This window comes from Oreochromis niloticus, linkage group LG8, assembly GCF_001858045.2.
Source record: "Oreochromis niloticus isolate F11D_XX linkage group LG8, O_niloticus_UMD_NMBU, whole genome shotgun sequence".
Lineage (NCBI taxonomy): Eukaryota > Metazoa > Chordata > Actinopteri > Cichliformes > Cichlidae > Oreochromis > Oreochromis niloticus.
In genome coordinates this window covers 10865879-10881867 of record NC_031973.2, presented here as the reverse complement: position 1 = coordinate 10881867, position 15989 = coordinate 10865879, and the positions used below count along the sequence as shown (strand labels likewise).

Below are 15989 nucleotides of genomic sequence, written 5' to 3'. Positions count from 1 at the left end.
AAAGACTATCTTTTATAGGGGTTAGGATACACCCTATACTTTCCGAGCCCATTTTCTTGTTTATTATTATAAAAAAATATTTCAAACACTGTTTTTGAATAAAATTATGTGTTATCTAAACTTTGTGTGCTTCCATTTTCTTACACTTTTACTCCTCCATATCCCCGTGGACAGTAATATCACAGCGTTTAAAATCCTCGTTGTTTGTAATTAACAACTTTACCACTAGAAGACGCTAGAGACCATGTTTCTACAGTCCTGTGTGCGAGTGTACGTGTGTGTGCATACTGTCAGCTACTGGCGTCATCAGAAAAGAAAAAAGGAACAGCTGATTAAAAAAAAAAACATTTTATTGATAAGTAACCGCCAGACATGTGCTCCACTTACTCCATCATCAATTCATCTTTGCATCTTTCCCTCTCATGTCTGGCATCTGGCAATAAATAATTATTTACAGCCATTAGGGAAGCACAAAATGAAAAGCAACAAGAAGTTACAGTCATTAGAGATGCTGTCAGAGCAGTAATATACAGTGAATGAGACAGCCTGAAATCAATACTGTTGCATACAAAGCTGACAGATAGAGGATGGTCATTAATTGATAGTCTTGGCTGGATTAACGCCTGAGTCTGGTGTATCCTCTCTCTCTCTGGTGGATATTTGTGGAATTCCCAAATTATCCCGAGACAATAATTCAGTTATCTATGAATCAAAAAGAAAAATAGCCACTTTTAGGAACTGCTGTGTGGAGACATGATCTGAAGCAGTGATAGTAGGTAAGGTAAGTTCAACACAGAAAACATTGCACTTTTTGACAGTTGTACAGTTGTTGATATGACAATACATTTCAGATGGTTCCATTATAAAAAGATTAATTTAATAAAGTGTTTAAAGCACAAAAGGTACAATTATGCAGAAAAATTATGTGCTGCTGGACTTTCCCCCTCTTTCTCTCTTATACTAATCTTGTGACCTTTAAAAGGTGCCTGATCGTCACATAGGAAACTACTCTAGGTTTTACCTCAGCTAAGTACAATACACCTAACAAGTTTTATACATCACCCACAGCAGCATAGAGGACAAAATTAACTGACTCAAAAGCTTGCTTAGAAGAATGAGTGAGGAATGCTTCAGGAATGACCTTATAGATGATGAAAAATGTATCAGTACTTACCTAATAACTCCTGGCCTAAGACTTTATAGTAAATAAAGAACCAGATAGGATGTATTATATTAATAAGTTATTAAGTAATAATTAGTTCATACACTCACTGCTTTGTTAGACACACCTGCTCAATTGCTTGTTAATGCAAATAGCTAATCAGCTAATTTCATGGCACCAACTGAATGCATTCAGGCATGTAGATATGGTCACGAGGACACACTGAAGTTCAAACCGAGCATCAGAATGGAGAAGAAAGGTGATTTAAGCGCATTTGAATGTGGCATGGCTGTTAGTGCCAGATGGGCTAGTCTGAGTATTTCAGAAACGACTGATCTACTGGGATTTTCCACACAACCATCTGTAGGGTTTACAGAGAATGGTCCAAAAAAGGAGAAAATATCCAGTTAGCAGCAGTTCTCTTGGAGAAAAATGCCTTGTTGATGCCAGAGGTCACAGGAGAATGGCAGACTGCTCTGAGCTGATAAAAAGGCAACAGTAAATCAAATAACCACTCGTTAAAACCGAGGTATGTAGAGGAGCAACACATTGAGCCTTGAAGCAGATGGCCTACGGCAGCAGAAGACCACACCTGGTGTCCCTCCTGTGGCAACTGAGGCTACAGTTTGCACGGGCTCACCGCAGTTAAACAACGGAAGATGAAAACTTCTTTTCTGGTCTGATGTGTCCCAATTTCTGCCGTGACACTTGGATGGTAGAATTAGAATTTGGTGTAAACAACATGAGAGCATGGATCCATCATGCCTTACATCTACAGTTCACGTTGTTGTTGGTGTGATGGCGTAGGCGATATCTTCGGGCCTCTTATTACCACCTGAGTATCATTTAATCATCACATCCAACCTGAGTATTGTTGCTGACCATGCCCATTCCTTTATGACCACAGTGTTTCCTGAACATGAGTTCACTGTACTTAAATGATCTCCACAGTCACCAGATCTCAATCCAATAGACCACGTTTGTGAAGTGATGGAATGGGAGATTCACATTGTAGATGTACAGTGAACAAAACTGCAGCATCTGCGTCACACTATCATGTCAAAATCTCTTAGGAATGTTTCCAGTACATTGTTGAATCTGTGTCATGAAGAATTAGGGAAATTCTGAAGGGAAAAGATGGTCCAAACCAGTACAAGCAAATTGTACCTAATGAACTGACCAGTTAGTGCAGTTATCTGTATACATACTGCTGCAAAACCTCATACAAAGTAGTTACTTAGTAGTTACTGATTTTTTCAGCATGACTCCTCCATTGCCTGTAGTCCATAATTACTTAATAAATTTTAAAAAGAGCAGGATTCTCAACAAGTATCTCAGTATTCAACATTCAAACACACTTCAATAAATAACTTAATTCTTTGTAACATAAGAAAGGCAAACACCATAAAAATGTAATGTACAAACTACTAGAGAAAAAACTTACCTACATTTCTTACACTAAAATTTGCCTTTACCATGCCAGTCATATAATAACATATTAATAATCTGTGCTTAATCACAGGAGGCAGGGGGTAATTAATGGTAAGGTAAACCTGAAATAATGAGAAACTACTGAAGTATGCTTTGGTCCTTGAAGCCACATAAAAAGAGCAACAAGTAATCAGCGTAAGTAATTACTGTTTTGAGTTTTGAGTTATGAGGACAGTGGCAAGTTGTTAATGCAAGGATAATTATGAACTCGTCGGTACCTAATGATTCACTAACACAGGATCTCCCAGTTGGTTCTTTAGTAAATATTATTTTTCACGTGGAATGCCAGAAGCTGGATTTATCAGGGAACTATCAATGAGCATTTACTATCAGGCCATTGCTGATCCATTCCTCACTTGCACTTTATTAAAAAGGCACGTTTTTGTTTCACTTAATGTAAAGTGTTAGCTGGATGTCTTACCTCTACACTCATATCTGAGGTCTGAGAAGATAACATGTTCCTGAGAGAACACAAACAGTCCCAGTCTGCCTCCAGCCAGGGTGTGGTCATACACGGCCCCCGAGTCGGACAAAATGTCCCTGCCCTCGTACACCACCATCCTGCAAAGGAAGCACAGTATAGCCACCCCAGTGCAAATCAGCCGCAGTACAACACTACCATGTTCACATTAAATTTAAGTTAAAATCATAAGTAAAATGCAAAATAACCTGCAGAAAGTAACTAAGGGCATTTCAATTTCAAATAGTATCATCAAGGACATTTTTGAGGTATCTTTTCTATTCTTCTTCTTTTTCTGCTTGTCCTTCGCAAAGTTACTATAAATTCACACTTCACGTTTTTCTTGATGTTGCATACTTTACGTTTTTTTTTTTTCACGGACATCACAGAGGACGTGATGTCAATTGGAGATGTATTCATAGCAGTTACAATGGAGCTTTGGAGCAAGTATCCAAAATATCAATACATATCCGTCCTTCACAGTCAAAGAGCAGGAGCTTCTTTTCAGCCTCACATTCACTTAGTGTACAGTTGTACATTCATTCTCCAGTACAGTCATTCAGTAACAGGAATGCAGCACTGCCACAGCATGTATCAAAAAAGAGTATTTTTTTTTAAATTTGTCACATAACAGCTTTGTTCTCTGACTTCTGTTTTTTTCCAGATTGGTAATCTCACTATGGCACTGATGTTGTTTTCCCCATCTGCACATAAACAGCACAGAGCACAGAGAACTCGTAGCCTGGGGTTATTTTTATTTTGTTGTTGTTTTTTTTTTTTTTATCCAGGCTATTAGTGAGAAATACAACTAAACAGAAGTAGATGTGGCAGGTTGAGGAGAAGTGGGTTGGACTCGGAAAGTGAATTACACTGTTATCATAAAATAACTCTTAGAGATTGATGATATCCTCGAGTGTAAGAACATTTCAGGCTGACACAAATGTGATTTCCACAGATTGAAGAAGTCATTCTGCAGATTGTTGTTGCACTAAAACCTACATGAACTGAACTGGGCCACAAAAATTTTATTTCAAAGAACATGCCCCAGATTTTTTCTATTTTTTACCTAACAACATTAATTTTAATAGTTTACCATACATGCAATTATACACAGGCATGTTCACCGCTATCACAAATGTCTAAAATTCCTGCCTCCAAGTTGGATTTTGACTCAAATCAAGAAGTTTCCTTGGAAATAATAGGTAATAATGTATGCCGTGGGTAGTAATTGGGTTAAAATACTGGTATGGTCCTATAAAAGCCAAGCCAATAATACCTGAATGTTCAGCTGTAAATGTTCAGTTGTTTCCACTAGAAAAGAGCTCGAGTTCTCCTGAGGAAACCTGCCAATCTTTGTTTTTCTAATTCTAAATGTTTGGTGGATTCCAAGATCATAATCCAGCTGTGACAGCTGTTTATGATAGCTCAACCCCAAAAATATAAATTAAATCCAGGTTCCAAATACAAAAAACAGCCGAGCGACAAATGTTTCATCTCAGTATTGTCAATATTATTAATTATCATGGTTATTCCGTATGAGATCAAGCAAATCTGAAAGGAGTTACCGCCTGACCCCATGAGAATTAGCTGGTTTTTTTTTTCAAACTTAGGTTATTGTGCAAGTGTATCTAATCAAGGCATGTAAAATTTTACCTAAGACTATGAAAAAAATCATTACAGGCCATCACAGTTCATGCAGTCATGAGAAAACATTGCATACATTGAGTCCTGTGAAAAACTAAGTACACCCTTAAAGCTTCCATAGGAATTAAGCAAAGCAAAAGACCTGGGCACCGCACGGTCACTGAGTCAGCCACGAGCTTCCCTGTATTCCAAAGTATTCTAGAGTCAAACTTGACACCATCTATCTGACACCTACAGTTTGGCCAGCAAATCTATAGGAGAATGGCTGAAGAAGAAAAGAATCAAGGTGTTGCAATGGCCCAGTAAAAATCCAGATGTCAACCTGTTTGATATGCTGTGGCAAGACCTTAAGCGAGCTGTGCATAAACAAATGCTCGGAGACCTCAATGAGCCAATTCACCACTGTAAAGAAGAACGAGCCAAAATCCTCCACGAGGATGTGAGAGACTGATAAAGTCAAACAGAAAATGATAACATCGAGGTATTGTTGCTAAAGATGGCTCTACAAGCTATTTCACAGGAATGGTAAATGGTAAATGGCCTGTATTTATATAGCGCTTTACTAGTCCCTAAGGACCACAAAGCGCTTTACACATCCAGTCATCCACCCATTCACACACACATTCACACACTGGTGATGGCAAGCTACGTTGTAGCCACAGCCACCCTGGGGCGCACTGACAGAGGCAAGGCTGCCGGACACTGGCACCACCGGGCCCTCTGACCACCACCAGTTGGCAACGGGTGAAGTGTCTTGCCCAAGGACACAACGACCGAGACTGTCCAAGCAACCTTCCGATCACAAGGTGAACTCCCAACTCTTGAGCCACGATCGCCACGATGCAAAGACTCGTGAAAAACTTTCTTTTTCACATGACTGTCGGAGATAAGGATGCACTTTTTAATTATATTATTTTGTTCTAGCATATCTAAACCCTCATGACTTCATGACTACAGGGGCTAGCCACAAGAAATTTTCAGGCCTGACATCTAAGCTCTGTTAAAAACAACAGCAAAATTCATTTTACACCCACTCCATGTGTCACAATCTAAAGCCCAAATCTCATTTTTTGTCAGCATGATTTTCTCTGTAACCAACTTTGAGCATCAGTATCATGGGATATATCATAGTTTCAAAGCAACATTGGCCCAATTAAATGTTGATGATGTAGAGTAAGAGAAACATGTGTCAGAGAAAACTTCAAAAAGTGCATTTGGGATAAACTTTTAATACTTAAATCATCATGTGGGATAGGTTGCTGGTCAAAACAAGTTACGGGATATCAAAGTCTCTTTTTCTTACATTTTGATACCAATAATCTTCTAGCTGTATTTTAATCATATTTTAAGTTGATTCTGAGTGGGTCAGGTGGGAGGATTCGTTGATCTTTCATGGAAAAACCCAGAAGTATAACTACTTCACAGAGCAATATCTTCTGTCAGAAATGAATATATGCTGCGTATTCTGGGGTCACTGCCTCTTTCAAGAATCAATAATCCATAATAAATCAAAGCACAGTTGTGGTGACACTTTACATTATGGTTTGTACCTGATAAACCCAGTCTTGGGTCGGTGGATGAGGTGCATGCGGTAGGGTGTGTAGTCCTTCCAGCCAATTTTATTGGGGTCGTGCCACAAAGTTCTGACCTGAAACATATATTCAGGCGCCACGGAGGACAATCATATTTACCAGAGTATCTAATGTTTACTGCGCCAAACAATTTCATTTTCAGAAAGTGTCTTATCTTTTAAGATAAGATTTTCTTTGTATTTTTTATGATACTGAAAGCACAATAAAAAGGTGGCAGATTTATGAGTTTACTCATTCTAACCTGGTGTCTAGTGTTTCCTGTGTGCCACAGAGCATTGCGCAGATACTCCCCTGGTCCTGTGTTTGAGTTGACCAGTTTGATTGAGACTCCAGCAGTGCCAAAAGCTTTGGTTGGCTTTTTCTCCCAGTAGGCCTGAGACACCTGCGCTTACAGAAAAAAAATCAATGTGGTGGAGAGAGACGGTTAAATGTTTTCTCTTATGTATTTTAAGTTTATTGCTAGTGAGAATTAAAAGTCAGCGTTCAGGTCGCACCTGTTTCCACATGACAACGTAGAAGCGTTGACTTGACTGGTAGGCAAACACAATCCCTGCGTAGTCGTCATCTCGGTTGGTATTTACATAAAACGTGACACTGAAGTCCACGGCGCTGAACTTGTCGTATCCTGTTCAGACACAGGAATATTATTATGTTGACTAATCACTTTCATTGTATGTCTAATATGTTTAGTCTTTTTTATGGTTAATCCCACCTAAAGCGATTCCGGGGTCAGAGTTTGCAATCTGCAGCAGCTCTGTACCCTGGCTGCGGATGACCCAGAGGGGGTCAGACTGCGTGGTGCCTTTAGGGTCCAACAAAACAACCTGAAACTTCCTGAAATCTGTAGACCCAATATCCTGGTTCAGGGGACAGGGATCCAACGCATCTGGAATACTGTCATTGTCAAAGTCATCAAAGCATGCGTCTCCACTGCCATCACCTGAAAGAATAAAGAATAAAGAGAAAAAGTGTAACTTGACTTTTCCTGATTATTTTTTGCCAAGACTGGGGAAAAAAGAACTGGACAAGATAACATGAAAATGTACTAAGAAAACCATGTATGATGGTGGATAGATCAACCTTTTAAGTTTTATTAATTACACTACAGAGAGCCATTAAGTGTTTATGTTGATGTCCAAGATCAATTTGACCTGAAGCAATGGAAACTGGACTGATAGTCACAAGATTTCATTTCATGACTGCAAAATCCATTAATCATAAATTGTACAAGTTATTTTCCCTGTGTGACAGCAAACTATTTGTTCATGTCTGTATTTTGATATTAGCTATGTAAAGCCTGACACACCTATGACTGGCTAGAATGGGAATCAGGTCTTAATTTTATTTTTAAATAAAAAAAAAAATTGCTCACTTTTTTATTGATTTGAAACATCCCTGTTTACTTTCTATTTTGCCTCCTTGGGTAGACTACAGGATAGGATAGCTCAGCTGTAACAACACTGACCATCAGAGTCTAGCTGGTCCCTGTTGGGTACCAGTCTGCAGTTGTCACGGTCATCGGGGATACCGTCATTGTCGTCGTCATGGTCACAAACATCTCCCTTTCCATCTTTGTCGTGGTCAGCCTGATTGCTGTTGGCAATATAGGGGCAGTTGTCTAGAGTGTTTTGGTGGCCGTCCTCATCGATGTCCTCATTGTCGTCGCACATATCTCCCACCAGGTCACTGTCAGAGTCGAGCTGCCAACACATGTGGATGTAGTGTATAATATGTTTTAGGTCACTACAAACAGCATTATTTATTCAGTGCAGGGAATACTTCTGTATTAGCCTGGGGACTCAGATTAGATGAGAAATTAGCTAAAATATATAAATAAATAAAAAAGAAGTCACAATTAAATTAAATTAAATCTTACGGTTTCTCTTAAGGTCCTACCTCAGCATTTCAATCAAGTTGAGTTTTGGGACTATAGCACTACCTAGATACTTTTCTGTTTTCTGTTGTAGATTTACTGCTGTGCTTGGGATCATTATACTGTTGCATGGCCCAGTTCCAGCCAAGCTTTAACTGTCGGAGAGATAGGCTTACATTTGATTCTAGAATACTTTGTTATTTTATACATATTTGTTCATGGTTGACTCAATAAGGTGACCAGACCCTATGATTTGGGCAAAACAAGCCCAACTCATCAACTCATCATCATCCATCCAACCAAAAGCTGGAAATGATAAGCTAAAAATATGGCGACCAGATACAAGTGTTAGCTAAAAGTATGAATTATCAGTTAAAATTATTAATTAAGCATAAAAAGTAAATATTTCTCTAAAATGAAAAGTTGGAAATAATTAACTAAAACATGTCTCACAGTTGGAACTGCTAGCTCAAAGCATCAATAAACAAAATAGCTTTCTAAACATTAGCTAACGTGTGGTAGCAGCATTTAATGAAGAGTTTTTAAATATAATAGTAACTAAATGTAGTTGATTAATGGGTGACGAAGTTTTGAATTGTAAGCAATATAATATAATATAATCACAAAGAGTTTAAAGTAAACTGGAGGCAGTCCAAATCTAACTTTAAAATTAGCTCAAATGCACTTATTTAAATATAAAAGGTATGTTCATAAACAGATTAGTAGATTCATCTGACAGGGTTTTGGGAGTAAGTCAGAAGAAAAAAAGGTTGGAAAACTTTTGAATTTTTCAAGAACCTGGTCTGGGTTATGTAGAAGTGGACAGTTGTCACACTGGTCTCCGACACCATCCAGGTCTGTGTCCCTCTGGTCGGTGTTGTAGACTAGAGGACAGTTGTCCCGGTCATTCAGAACCTCTGAAAGAATAGACAGAAACACACACACATACACAGCCTTTAGACTGATTTTTTTTTTTTTTTTTTGTGAACATAACCAGACAAATAATATACATCAAGGCTTTGTTTCAGTAAATTCAATTTCATCTATATTTTCAAGTTCATATCTACTTTTTTTTGAGTTATTACACTGCCAGCACTGTCACTTTATTACCACCAATTGATCCTGATTCCAAGCAGACTAGCTGCACATTCAAGGCCTGGTACAATGAGTTGCTCTTACCGTCTCCATCTATGTCGATGCTGCAGGCGTCTCCCTCTCCATTGTTGTCAGTGTCTGTCTGCATAGGGTTGCTTTCAAATGGACAGTTGTCGCAGCTGTCCCCAACCCCATCCCTGTCAGAATCAAACTGCCGAGGGTTGTACATCAGCGGGCAATTGTCCTGTGTCAAAAAAACACACATTCACATGGATGTTTGCATACGGCAAGACACACCTGTTTTCGATCACGGCGACTTTAAAGTTGTTTTGTCTCACCCTTTCATCTGTGATGCCATCATTGTCATCATCAGGGTCACAGGCATCGCCCTGTCCGTCCGCATCCAGGTCTTCCTGTCCAGAGTTTGGCAGCATGGGGCAATTATCCTGCAGCCAGTCACAACAAAGATTAATGGTATCCAACCAGAATGCAGCTCAGGTATCTCTCAACGAGTCTGAATGATTTTAGCTCACACTGAAGTAGATATCTTACCTTTTCACAGTGATAGGTGGCATTCTGCTTGCAGGGTAATCTATTATTGGGCCAGCCATCCAGATCAGAGTCCTCACCACACAGGGAGCCATCGCCAGCAAACCCCACCGCACACACACACTTGTACAAGACCTCAGACGCCAGGCCAAGGTATATACACTCAGCATACTTGTGGCAAGTGTGTGTGTTGTCTTTGCAAGGGTTGTACGGTTCACACACCTACAAACAGAGCAGCTCTTTGAGAATCCAAAAGTCTCTACGGTTAATGATTGCAGGTCAAAGCAAAGAGAAAAACACCTGCCTGCCTGGTTTTCAGGGCTTCATCCAGACCGAGGCCATACGGTTGAGTGCCTTTATAGCGCGGCGGACAGGGCAGGCAGTAGAATCCAGGGTCCGTGTTTATGCACTGTGTAACACACACTCCCTCCACTTCACACTGAAGAGATGGAGGTTGAGAGATTATCCATGTTCAGCATATCAAACATGAATTGTACAAAGGTGTTATGCGTGTTGAAAGAAAATCACTTTGTCAGGATCAGACTACAGAATATTTCAATGGTTACTAAGTCAGAGAAGTTAAAAATGAGTCCACTGACTTATGGAATTGTCATTAGCGCTTCAGATAAGTATCGGAAAAATTAAAGTTTTGACAAAACGATTCCACCAGGCAAAAAGTTAATGACTGATGAAAGTTCTTAATCTCTGGAGGAATATGAATATCAGTACCAAAATTGATGGTAGTTCATCTAGCTGTCTTGTCACTTAAATCAAAACCACAAATGTGGTATTAGAGGAAAAATCTGGGTCACCAATGTTATTTGGATGCATCATCTGGGAGCCATAAGGTCTAAAGATTTCCCAATAATTCATTCCATAGTTATAGAGACACTTTAACATATGCAACCAACTGACAGGGAGGCAATTACCATCACTGGAAACGGCCCTGCTGACCTTGTCAAGTTGGGCCACAATTCACTAAAATGAAATAAAGATAACCCCCTGAAAATCAATGAGATGCAGCATTATGCTAAGGAATTTTGAGGAGGACCTTTCCTACGCCACGCATCAGCGAAGTTAAGCCATTGTTGCGCTCATATTGTGTAGTGTGATCCTGTGTCTAATCTCATTACCTCATTCTCATCTTCACAATGAGTGCCGTTGCCACTGAAACCCAACGGGCAGCGTCCACATTCCCATGATCCATCGCGATGCGCTGTGCATTTAACCCCAGGAAAACAAGGATTTGACAGCAAGCACATATCTGAAATGCATAAAAATTTACACATAAAAGTGATTAAGTCACAAAGCAAATTGTTCAAGTGTGGGTCAATTGCACCATAATGATTCTGAAGGAATTCATATTTGAATCATTTCTCTTTTCTATCCTAAGCCTCGGTAATTGAATAAAGCAGAACAAACAGTGAAGGATATTATTTCTTAATCCTCAATTGTTTGAAAACATGTTCTCTCCAATAAAATAGGATTAAGGTTCTCTATGTATATGAGGCTTAGCCTGCATGTGGAATGACATTAGTTGGTACAGCTGGACAAGGTTAAGGTTTACCTAAAGGACATGGTTGTTTGTTACATCCTTCATAGTCCACAGCATCTCCAGCACAAGGCTTCCCACCGTTCTGAGGGGCGGGGTTCACACACTGTCGCTGGCGACTCATGAGGCCCCCGCCACATGTCTCTGAACAGACTGACCATTCAGTCCAGGCCGTCCAGCCTCCAGCAACTACACCAAAACGCATCATTTACCTTTGAGCCACTTTTAATGCGTATGAGCAGTTTCAAATGTGCAGCTGTGCGCTTGTACTTACTCGGGCAGAGCGTGTTGTTGCAAGGTTGTGTCTCCATGGCGCTACCTGTGCACCCCTTGCCCCCCTTCTGTGGTGGAGGATTGTTGCACAGACGGACCCGTGTAATGTTTCCTTCTCCACATGTGGTTGTACATGCAGACCAAGGAGACCAAAGGCCCCAGTTCCCGTCAGCACGCACTAGGCAAATAAAGACAGAAGAAAGTCAGACCACCGCTACAGCTCGGCAGCGTACAGAGAACAAAACATGTTTCCAATTACGATTAGAATCTCTACGATCTCCATTTGTCTGAGGTTTCATATTTTCGCTGTCTGGGAATTGCCAGTTCACTGTCTTGAATAGGACTTGGCTCAGTCAGTCACTCAAAGAGCATTAAGCTGAAACAGGTGACAGATCCGATGTGGAGAGTGATGCCTTACCCTTGCGGTCACACTTCATCATCATGCAGCTGCGGGTTTGGACTGACGGGCCAGAGCAGGACGGCATGATACCATTGCAGGATCGACCCCTTTGCTGCCCTCCACGTCCACAAGTGGCGGAGCAGTGGGTCCACTCAGACCATGGGGACCAGCCATCTTCATCATCTTTATTACATACAGACAACAGACATGTGTTGTTGTTGTTGTGTTTTTATTATATTTATTAATCTTGGCATCCATGTAAAGACAAAATCCCAGCTGCAGAAAAATGATACTCACTAAGACAGACAGGACAGCAACTTCCATCGACAAAAGACGGATTGATGCAGGACACAGGAGCACATGACGCCTGTTGACAAACCACCTTTCCATCCTGGCAAGACAGTCCAGTGTTGATACATTTAGATTTTCTAACAATATCACATTATTGAATCCAGATGTTTTGCTGAATGCCAGTTCTTGCAAGGAATGGTATGTTTTCATGAGTCATAACAAGTCAGGCTAATCCTTCATCCCATCCTCAACAAAAATAATGGTTTTTATAAAAAGAAACAGACGTAGAGAGGAGGATGAAGCATGCATAAAATATAGAACTTCTGGAAATAAATGAAACCACATTGCATACAAGTGAAACTTCCCCAATCAGTAAACATCATTTAAAGGAACAGTTGGACATTTTAAAAATGCTACATATTTGCTTTTTATTAAGTATTAGACTGAAGCAGGGGGAAAAATGTAGCCTGGATCTGATCAAAACTAAAAAACAAAAACAAAACAATAATAAGTTGCAGCAGTCAAGACTAAGACCAGAGTCCTTATGTATAAAAACTTACAGCTACATTGAAGATTAATTTAATGATAAAGATGGTCACTTATAATTTTCCATTTAACTTTGCTGTTGCAGATGATGATGTTAATATCTGCTCTCTATCTCTTATAAATCCTTCATTCAGTCAAATGCTTGCCTGGTATTTCCCCAGGAAATTCTGCCAGTGTGTTATTGTAGTTAATAGATTTGTTCAGCACAAACCTGGCAAGTACAGGAGGTGCAGCTGTCAACCTCCCAGTCCTCCCCCTGCTCGTACACTCGTCCATCCTGCACGCACCACGCCTCACTGTCTCTGTCTCTGTCAAGATCATTGTCACTGCTGTCACCATCACCACGTCTGCGGCTGCTTCTGATGCTGCTGCTGATGCCACTGCCGTTGCCATTACCATTGCCACTACCGCTGCTGTTGCCACTGCCATTGCCGTTCCCGTTGCCGTTGCCATATCCTCTGCCATTGCCGTTGCTGTGGCCACGGCCGTGGCTGCTGCTGCTGCCATTGCCATTCCCGTTGCCATATTCTCTGCCATTGCCGTTGCTGTGGCCACGGCCGTGGCTGCTGCTGCTGCTGTTGTCGTTGCCATTGCCATTGCCATTGCCATTGCCATTGCCATTGCCGTTGCTGTGGCCACGGCCGTGGCTGCTGCTGCTGCTGTTGTCGCTGCCATTGCCATTGCCATTGCCGTTGCTGTGGCCACGGCCGTGGCTGCTGCTGCTGCTGTTGCCGTTGCCATTGCCATTGCCGTTGCTGTGGCCACGGCTGTGGCTGCTGCTGCTGCTGCCGTTGCCATTGCCATTGCCATTGCCTCTGCCATTGCCGTGGCCACGGCCGTAGCTGCTGCCGTTGCCATTGCCGTTGCCATTGCCGTTCCCATTGCCATTGCCATTGCCTCTGCCATTGCCATTGCTGTGGCCACGGCCGTAGCTGCTGCCGCTGCTGTTGCCATTGCCGTTGCCATTGCCGTTCCCATTGCCATTGCCATTGCCTCTGCCATTGCCATTGCTGTGGCCACGGCCGTAGCTGCTGCCGCTGCTGTTGCCGTTCCCGTTGCCTCTCCCATTGCCTTTCCCATTGCCACTGCTGGTACCGCTGCCGTGTCTGTTACTGAGCTCATCCAAAGATATCCGCATCTCTTCATTTTCTTTGGACTGAAAATACTAAAATTAACTAAATACATTTTTCAAATAAGAAAGTCTTATTATGTATTTATATTGAATGAGACCAGCCAAACTACTGTGGGCCACATCTGTGGTGAGATTTCCTCTTGGTTTTTTTTTTTGGTTTTTGGTTTTTTTCTCCAAAAGCGTTTGCCACAGACCACAGTGCTTCCTGCCAGAAAATCCTTTTTTTCCCTCTTTTTGGTTATTTTTGTCCTGTTATTTGTGCCATTTGCACTGGAAAAAGAATTACTCTCAGAATTTAAATTCTGTCAACTTTTCTGTGACGACACAGAATAAAAAGTATATTACAACCTTGGTAAACACATAGTGTTATTGGAAATGGGCTATTACTGGTTTAAATAATCTAAAAAAAAATATTAAAAAATGTTCATGTTTAAAGTTACCTTTACCTTAAAACCGACACAACATTTTAACCTGTTTACTAAAATTTTTTTAACTTCTTGCTCATGCTGCTATAAAATAATGTAGTATCAGGCAATAAAAAACACAATTTTAACAAATACCATGATAAATGTGCATGCTTTTATGCATCTTACTACTCTATCCAAGTCTTCAAGCAGGTTGTTGGTCGCAACACGCAGGCCATAGATCTCAGTGAGCAAGCCAACCAGGTCCTCACACGGATGAAGACAGATTTGCGATGACACGTTGCTCACCTTTGCGCCATCCACACCTGTGGAGGAGGCACGAGTATGTGTGGGCTTTTCAAGATTTAGATACGATTCTGCTTTAATGATAAAGAAACAGGCAGAGCAACTGTACTGATGCATATGTGTGGTACCTGCACACACTCCTGCTGCATAGAGGAATATCAAAAGCTGAAGGAGACCCCTCAGATAACCCATTCCTGCTTACACATAAATAACACATGCAGTCACCTTGAAATATAGAAAGTAGCTTCCTATATAGAATCCAAGCAGATCTGAGGCATAGGAAATAAAAGAAAAAGAGGCACAAAAAGAGAGAAATAACCATGCATACCTGCGTTCTCCTTGCTCCTCTGCCTTTCCTGACTAGAAATCACAGCCAGTAGGCTCGTCCCTGCTGCAGCTCCACAGGGGCTGTAGTGGAATGTCTCCTTTTCCTTTTCCTTGATTGCTTCCCTTCTTTATTATCTTCTCACCTTGGTATCCAGAGTGAATATCACCAGCACAGTTCACTCAGTAATTTGTCACTGAATCATCCAAAGAAAAGAAAAAAGGGATGGGTTTGGTAAGAGAGTAATCTGAGTAAGAAACATGCAGACAGCTTTGTTAGTTCGGGAGAAAGCTCTAACAGTGTTATTTGTTTGAGAGTGTGTGTGTCTGTGTATGTGTGTGTATGTGTGGCAGGAGCAGGGGCCATATTTTACCCGTGTGTCTGGCGATGAACTAGGCTGCATATCTCCCAGCGAGGAACCCAGCTGGATGGAAGGAACTGTGTCTGTGTGTGTGTTGACGTCTGGATGCAGGTTTCCCAGACACATCATTTACACTCTTCACTCTCCAAAATGAGACTTGCATGCACGAATGCGCACACTCACACACCGAATCAGGCACACAGACACAAACACACACTGTTACTGGCTGCACAAATTTTCCAATATTTTAGCAGCGAGAAAACTGGCATTACCATAAATCCTTTGCAAAAATTAGAGGCTTGATGTGTGTGTGTTTGCATGTGTGTGCTTTTGGAAGTGCTGTGTGCAGAAGATTGTGAACTATGAGCAAACTGATGGAATACAAAAACATCTACTTCGGCTGGGATCTCTCTCTGTTTGGTCTTCTCCCTGCTGAGTCAAAAAGGCATCATCATCCTGAATCACATTTTCCATCTGTACACTCCACTTGTGGACTAATGAATCTCACAGATGTGTGTGCACACATGCATGCG

The 15989-nt window shown here is 41.1% G+C and overlaps 1 protein-coding gene across 1 annotated transcript; it reads right to left on the bottom strand.

Annotated features, from left to right (window-relative positions):
* Positions 1-334: 334 nt before the first annotated feature.
* LOC100697860 (thrombospondin-2) lies at positions 335-15594 on the bottom strand. The gene is made up of 22 exons (XM_019362505.2): positions 15469-15594; positions 15099-15291; positions 14899-14964; positions 14654-14790; positions 13140-14084; positions 12389-12482; positions 12110-12274; positions 11693-11869; positions 11434-11607; positions 11000-11130; positions 10171-10305; positions 9870-10088; positions 9656-9763; positions 9402-9561; positions 9021-9139; positions 7815-8049; positions 7062-7289; positions 6844-6974; positions 6591-6731; positions 6308-6405; positions 3075-3214; positions 335-702 (listed from the first exon to the last, which is right to left on the bottom strand). The coding sequence occupies exons 3-22, from the start codon at positions 14960-14962 to the stop codon at positions 695-697; spliced, it is 3609 nt and encodes a 1202-aa protein (XP_019218050.1). The 5' UTR covers positions 14963-14964; positions 15099-15291; positions 15469-15594; the 3' UTR covers positions 335-694.
* Positions 15595-15989: the final 395 nt, after the last annotated feature.